The sequence below is a fragment of the Bactrocera latifrons genome, unplaced genomic scaffold (assembly GCF_001853355.1).
Source record: "Bactrocera latifrons isolate USDA-ARS-PBARC rearing strain unplaced genomic scaffold, ASM185335v1 scaffold_704, whole genome shotgun sequence".
Lineage (NCBI taxonomy): Eukaryota > Metazoa > Arthropoda > Insecta > Diptera > Tephritidae > Bactrocera > Bactrocera latifrons.
The window spans coordinates 17335-24103 of NW_017537384.1; the positions used below are offsets into that span (position 1 = coordinate 17335).

At 35.0% G+C, this 6769-nt stretch overlaps 1 protein-coding gene across 1 annotated transcript in view; it reads right to left on the reverse strand.

Moving 5' to 3' along the window:
• Window positions 1–157: 157 nt before the first annotated feature.
• LOC108975969 (coiled-coil domain-containing protein lobo-like) overlaps window positions 158–6769 on the reverse strand; it is a 59936-nt gene continuing 53324 nt past the window's right edge. Inside the window, exons 4-5 of the mRNA XM_018944833.1 lie at window positions 1120–1311; window positions 158–1055 (exon numbers count right to left, since the gene is read on the reverse strand). Coding sequence (XP_018800378.1) covers window positions 813–1055; window positions 1120–1311 — 435 coding nt within the window. The 3' untranslated portion in view covers window positions 158–812. The remainder of the gene's footprint in view (window positions 1056–1119; window positions 1312–6769) is intronic.

Here is a 6769-nt window from a genome sequence, read left to right on the forward strand (position 1 = left end):
ATCGGTTCACAACCACGCCTGAAATCTCGATTATCACTTTATCATGCGAGAGTATAAAATGTTCGGTGACACCCGAATTTAGCCCTTCCTTACTTTTTTTTTTTTTTTTTTTTTTTGGAAAGCATTTTGTCACTGGCACGAAGGCTCACATGATCCGTTTCCGACTATTTTTAGATGTTACATGTCATAACTTTAAGGACTTATACAAGTGTTTATTGACTACGTTGTATTCCGATTTCCAACCTTTCCTCACCCAAATTGGATTATATTAGTAAAGTAGTTTCGGAGATATGTAATTTTACCTAAAGGTGTGCCATAACGCCTGTTGTCGATTTTTCATATACAAGTATATACATAAGCTCTTATGAAGCCCTTTGGCACCAATATTTGAGATTTTATTCTTCTGATGTATCCATTGGATAAGTTATAACGCAAAGTCTTCAAATAAATATTATATAGCAGTGGGCTCGTCTTCGGCAAGTTACGGAATATGAGCATTACACATAAGTATGTATTAAGTTCACATGTACTCTTATCTACTGTTCCGCCCTATATAAATTTGTAAGTTAATTTGAAACTTAATTATTGCCAAGCAACACTTATAGAAAGTTTTATCTCAATGTTTACTCAAGTTATCGCTCATGGAATTTAACTCGCCCTAATTATTTATGTACATTCCTATTTAACTCTAACTAAATCTCGACTGCTTTTAGATGTTATTAGCAATATGTGGCGAGAGTATAAAAATATTTCTTTGTTAAATTGGTTGCATGTGTAAAGAGTATTTAGGTAGGTATATGTATAATATGTATTTAATATTCCGCTCTTGACATTGCACGATTTAAGTTAAGACGAGGATCTCTCAGAAGAGATTTTTTTACAGTTTCATATTTTTTTTGGGATTCTTCATGTGCTAAAGTCAATCGTTGTTGAATCATTCGCTTGTGCAAGGCGATGACATCAGCTTGCTCCACAAGTTTCTCATAATTATAGTTATCAAACTGGTCTTCAAATTTATTTAAACAATTTTGAAGTGACTTAGCTTCAGAAGTAAGCTGCAAATAAATATTAAAAGCACGTCACCTTTATAATCTTAGCATAGTGCAAATTTTTACATACATCTTCGTATTGACGTTGAAGGTCATTTAGCAGCCTCACAAACCGGGTTTTAAGTTCGAATAAGCATTCATTGTAAGCTGCCCATGATTCTTCATATGTGAGTGACGGCTTTTTATGAGATATTAAATATGGCGCTAGAAAATCTGCTGGTTTGATTGACATCTCGTATTTAAACGCTTCCTCTTCAGCAGCCTGAAAAMAAAATTGATTTTAACAAAATAAGTATTTATAAAAAAGATAACTAGGCGATAACTGCTTAGAGAAAAGAATAAGTTAATATTTACGATTACGCAAATAGACACAGCGTTGTTCAAATGAGCTTAATTAAATACAAAAATAAATAGAATCTTTTGTTTGCAAAAGAATTATTTCAGCATGTGTGGTCTGGCAGTTAACTTTCAATTCAAGTATGTTGGCATATCCCTTCAAATCTTTGAAGATCAATTGGTGTTTTGAAGCCGCAGTAGTGGAAACCATGAGACCCCGTTGCATTCCTAACTACATTTTATGCTGTAATGGACCATGCAAAAGTTGAACTTCATATTTATGAGATTGTTGCTAATTGTTTTGATTTGGTTATACCAAAATGCAGCTTATATATTTACACCGTTTTAAAGTTTATAGGAAAATTTTATATATAAATAAGTTACTTATTGAGTAATACTTGTAAGCAGAGCGGATATTTGCTTAAAAATCCATGTTGCATGTTTCATATGCATTTTGCATATTTAATACTTAAAAACATGTTTCCAAAATTTCCATTTTGCACTTTATTCGAAAACCAAATAGCAATCTTTAAATAGAAAAATTACATAAATTTTTTCTGGCGAAGTGTTTAACCTTAGGTATCGATGAGCTGATTACCAAACAAGTTTTGTGTGGAAAAAAATTGTTGCTTTGTTACGGCTACAAAAATAATTAATGTGAAGCCAATTTCAATGCAGGTATTCAGTATAACAAAGTCGTAGTTATTATTACGGATGCAGTAACATATATACCGGCTGCTGTTAATGCTCTCCAGGTTATGTATCCTAAAATGATGTGTTTCATTTGTCTTTCGCTTGAATTACATAGACTAGCGGAAACAGTTTTTTACTGTTTACATTTTCATTTCAAATATGAAAACGTATTTTTAATTGTAAAGTGCTGATAAAATATTTTAGAACATTTAACTTGCTTAAATTTTTGAAGGCTCCATAAAGACGCAATGCATTTCAATGCATTTCGCTTGTGTACCTCTATCGCCAAGACCATGAGTAACTTATTAAAGTATGTATATGGCTTAAATCTGCTGCTTAATATTCTGATTATTTCAATGAGCTCAAAAGAGTAATAGAGTCATTTAATAGCGACGATTCTGGGGCCATTCGATTCTCCCAGCATTTTAATTGAAAAACGAAAACCTTTTGAAGTTGTTCATTGTAATCGTAATAACTTTCACGAACAACAATAAATTTGAGTACATATTGTCAAAGAATGTATATATGTAAAACAATGTATATAAAGATCCGCTGTGGTGATAAGTGAATGTTTAAATAATAATATACAAAGTATGCTGTGTGTATCATTGTAATCTTTGCTGTAAAGCATTTCAGCTGACTTCAGCTAACCCTTTTTACACAAACGGAAAACTCATAGTTAAATATTTTTCATTAATATTTAATTATTTTTCATATTTTACTTTTGCAACCTGTTGCAACAGAGTATAATATTTGGTCAAGTAACGGTTGTATGCCATGCCACGCCCATAAATCGGCATTAACCGAATACATATTGAAAAATGTTCAAGCTTTTTTACTTGCTACTTTGCTACTTACTACCTTGCCTGTGTCTTAGCGAATTTAAAGTGCGAAGTGCGGCGCCCTCGGTGGTATAAAGGAGAATTTGAACCCTCCTTCGACGGCGCCGAMGAAGTTGGTTGCGTTGTCGTCTGTATAAAACAATTAGTCGATAAGTCAGAAACTAATTCTACATAAGTGTACTGCTTTTGACGTGAGAAAAACAAAAACTGCGATATAAGTTTTTACGGGTGATCGGCAGCGTATTTTTAATGTACTAAAAATTGGACCACAAAAATCCATCAAAGTCTTTCAACTGGCAAATTCCCCATTATTTGCGTTTGCAACTTCGGCTTATAATAAAAGCAGTGTGTACAGTTTCTTACGGTTCTACTGCAAGCTTCTCTGGCATTAATTAGCCATATGCGTTCTCGAAGAAGCGCAACCAAAGCTTTTGCCCCAGCGTGGTGATTTCGAAAGTGCAGAAACCGTAAGTAAGTGATAACGAAATGCGAATTTTTATTCAGTAATAATGGGAATTTGGCGTCGTATGGGAGAGGTGCATTTAAAAGGCGACCTCCTACTCGGATTAATTTGAATGAAAGCGACATATCCGGGTACTCATGCAAGAACGAATGTACTTTTTGCAAGTTTGCGTGGTGCCTTTAAGCAGTTTTTGGATTTCATTCGAAAATTCCGAATGTTGGATCAATTACAAAATTTTCAATAAACTCATTTGTAATTCGTCAGATGTTAGATTCCTTCCCTCCGTAAGCAATTTTTGTCGTCTAACTCACCATAATAAATAGGCAACCWCATGAAGCAATTTTTGAAGAGAAAAGAATTTTTCGATAAGGTTCAATAATGTATTCTCTCTCACATTTATGGGTAGTATGAAAGTATTTTTCTTCTTCTCTAATGCTTCGTCGTCTGGGAAGAGCTGGAAGTGAGTGTTAATTGGCCATAAAGCGGAGTCTTCTACGAGGAACTGTGGACCGCCAAACCGTATTGAATTATTCAATTAATCCACGTTGCAACCCCGAGACCCTTGATCGCAGTATTTCGTTTTGTTGGCAYGTATCGCCAATGTCAAAAGCCATGTAATTAATCTAGGTTTTTGGATCCAAAGCTCTTGCAATAAGATTTTTGCTATGGTAACTAGTGGGGCTATAATCCAAGAGGATTGAAAAGGCGAGCAGAGACTGACAGTATGTTTCGTTTAGTAGCAACAAATCGAAGGAAATAATCTTTCGGCAACGAATGAATTCCTAGGGCTTGTTTACTGAGTTTTTGTCATTGAAATTTAATGACTTTTTAGTACAATTACTGTCGAAAAATTTAGGGTGATAATAGCCAATGAACTGATTGGATATATAGTTGTATTAGCATCGCTGAGCATTTGTTAAAAAACAGGTTCCTAGAAATGGTGAAGATGCAATGCCCTAACTGACGGTGTTAAGTCAAAACATCTGAACTTGCTCTGCTCTGAGGGATGCTCTCTGTAAATAATGAGCTGAAAGTTTCTATCTTTTCCATGCATGATTATTTGGCGTTACATTTTAATAATGTCTGCCGTTAAAGCGTACTTACRTATGTAAACGAAAACGAAGAAGAGTTGARTATAATTTTTCTTGGATGGTTGGGCCTACCATCAAAAGTTCATTTAGTGAAATTTGAGAAGAACTACAACTCGACGCATCAAGGGCAACTCATAATTTTGTTGTTGTGCTTTCAGGCCTCAAAACGCACTGATGTGGGAAGAAATAGTGTGGCTCACTCGGGCTCTTATTATTTTTTGGACTCATGTGACCTAGCGCTTTATGCTCATTCATGAAGTCCAGACACATTTTAGGAAGTTCTGGATCTTTCAATGTTCTCCTCTCCAGGGCCTGAAACCGCCGAACTGTGATTTCATAGAGTGACCAACTAACTTTCGGTCAGCCTTAAAGGGCATTCTGACCTGAAGCCTTCCTGAAGGTAATACTTCCGTTGTATTGACGAAAAATTGTTCACACTCATTTTGTTCAGGTGTGAATTTGTTGCCAATTGTTTTTGAAGGAAGTTCCTCCAGAGCCCAGAATTTTTGGACTACTGGATCTATTGACGTTAAGCCTCCTTCAGTTTGGCATAATGTGCTATTTACTTCAAGAGGAGGATTAAGACTGCTGACATATTGGCTGGACACAATCCACTCCAAAAGAGTTTTCTGTAGCGTTGATGGGGCCACTTTTAATTTAACCCGACTTTTGTAGTTGATTTTCTAATTCCTATAATATTTATAATCCTGTTTCCTCCGTCATAAAGTTGACTTGTGATCCTAAGTCCAGCAAGGCTCCTGCGGGAAGGAATTCTCCACAGCTTGATCTAACAAGAATAAATCGCTGTTGCCAACAGCCAAATTTATTGTATGCATTGTGTGTGTGGTTGTTATTGGTTGCGGATGAAGTTCAGCAACGAAGGAAACAGACAACAAAGGAGATCGATTACACACGCAATATCGATCCGCTCAGCATTTGAATACCGTATGTACCTTACGCAAGCAGTTTATGCATAAGGGAGCCGATTTGACAGACTCAAATCTCTGTTGAACAGAAAGAGTTTTAAAAGTGGGGCAAGCTGTTAAATAGTGGTTCTTTGATATGCACTGTTGGTATGTCGGCTGCTGCGTATTTGCTATGGGTCTCGTCCTCAAAGATGATGCTCCTTCAGCTGATAAGTGCTGGTAGCGTCTTTAAGGTATTTTCACAATCCTTCAATAATGGTTACCTGTCGTAATTCAGCTATTCTTCCCACCTTTATCAGGTGGCAGAGTCAACTTTTGTCATAAATATGTGTATAATTATCGCATTTGTGATTTGTTTCTCATCGCTCAGCGATATCAATAAATAAAGATAGTTTTCATCCGACATTTGGAACGCTTTTACCGTGCCCAGAGTTTCCCCAGACATACAATTAACCAGATGGTTAAATTTTTCAAATATCTGGGATGATTGGATCATTGTGAACCAAATTCTTAAACAAATTCATGAAATTTTTAAATTCCGAATATAATTTCGGCAAATTTATTCTTTTGAGTCTTGAACTGTGAGACGTCACAAATGATGTTTCAGCAAAATTGTTTTAATTAAAGATTTTGTTTCTACAATTATGACCTCTAACTCTCTTCAATTTTAGATTGATATTTTATAAATTTTTCACTAAGTGGGTTTAGTATATCGAGACGTCATTCCAATTTGATTGGATCTAATGACATAGTTAATGACTTTTCTTCACCGTCCTTTGTGCTTTAAGGACTTTGAGTCGATCAGCTCCTTACTTGGAGAGAGGTTGGCGATAGTTGGCTTTGGCTTGCTCATTTTTGCTTCTTTAAATTAAACTTCTGAAAAACGGACGATAAAGGTTGGCAACACATATAAGAGGAATCGATTACGAAAACGACCACAAAAAATATATAAGTATATCGATTTTAAAATATACGAAAGACTCCACTGTAGTTATCCGTTTAAACAAATTGTAGATTTTTTTGTATTAGGTTGACTTTCTTGCATATACACATTGGCAATCGATGCTGAGTTGATTTAAATCATTAACATCACATATTTAAGTAAATTAACCTTCGTCATCTTACTGAAGTTGACATAAAGCCATAAGGGCAGTGCATTTGGAAAAATTCCACCATTTTATATTCAGGTACAAATTCGACTATGTTTTATATACATATTAACAATCGATACAGAGTTGCTTATACTCACTAACTTCACATATTTAAGTAATTAACCTTTTTCAACTTACTGAAGTTGATATAAAGCCATAACTGCCGTGCATTTCGAAAAATTCTACCATTTTATGTTTAGGTACTACAAAGTCGATTT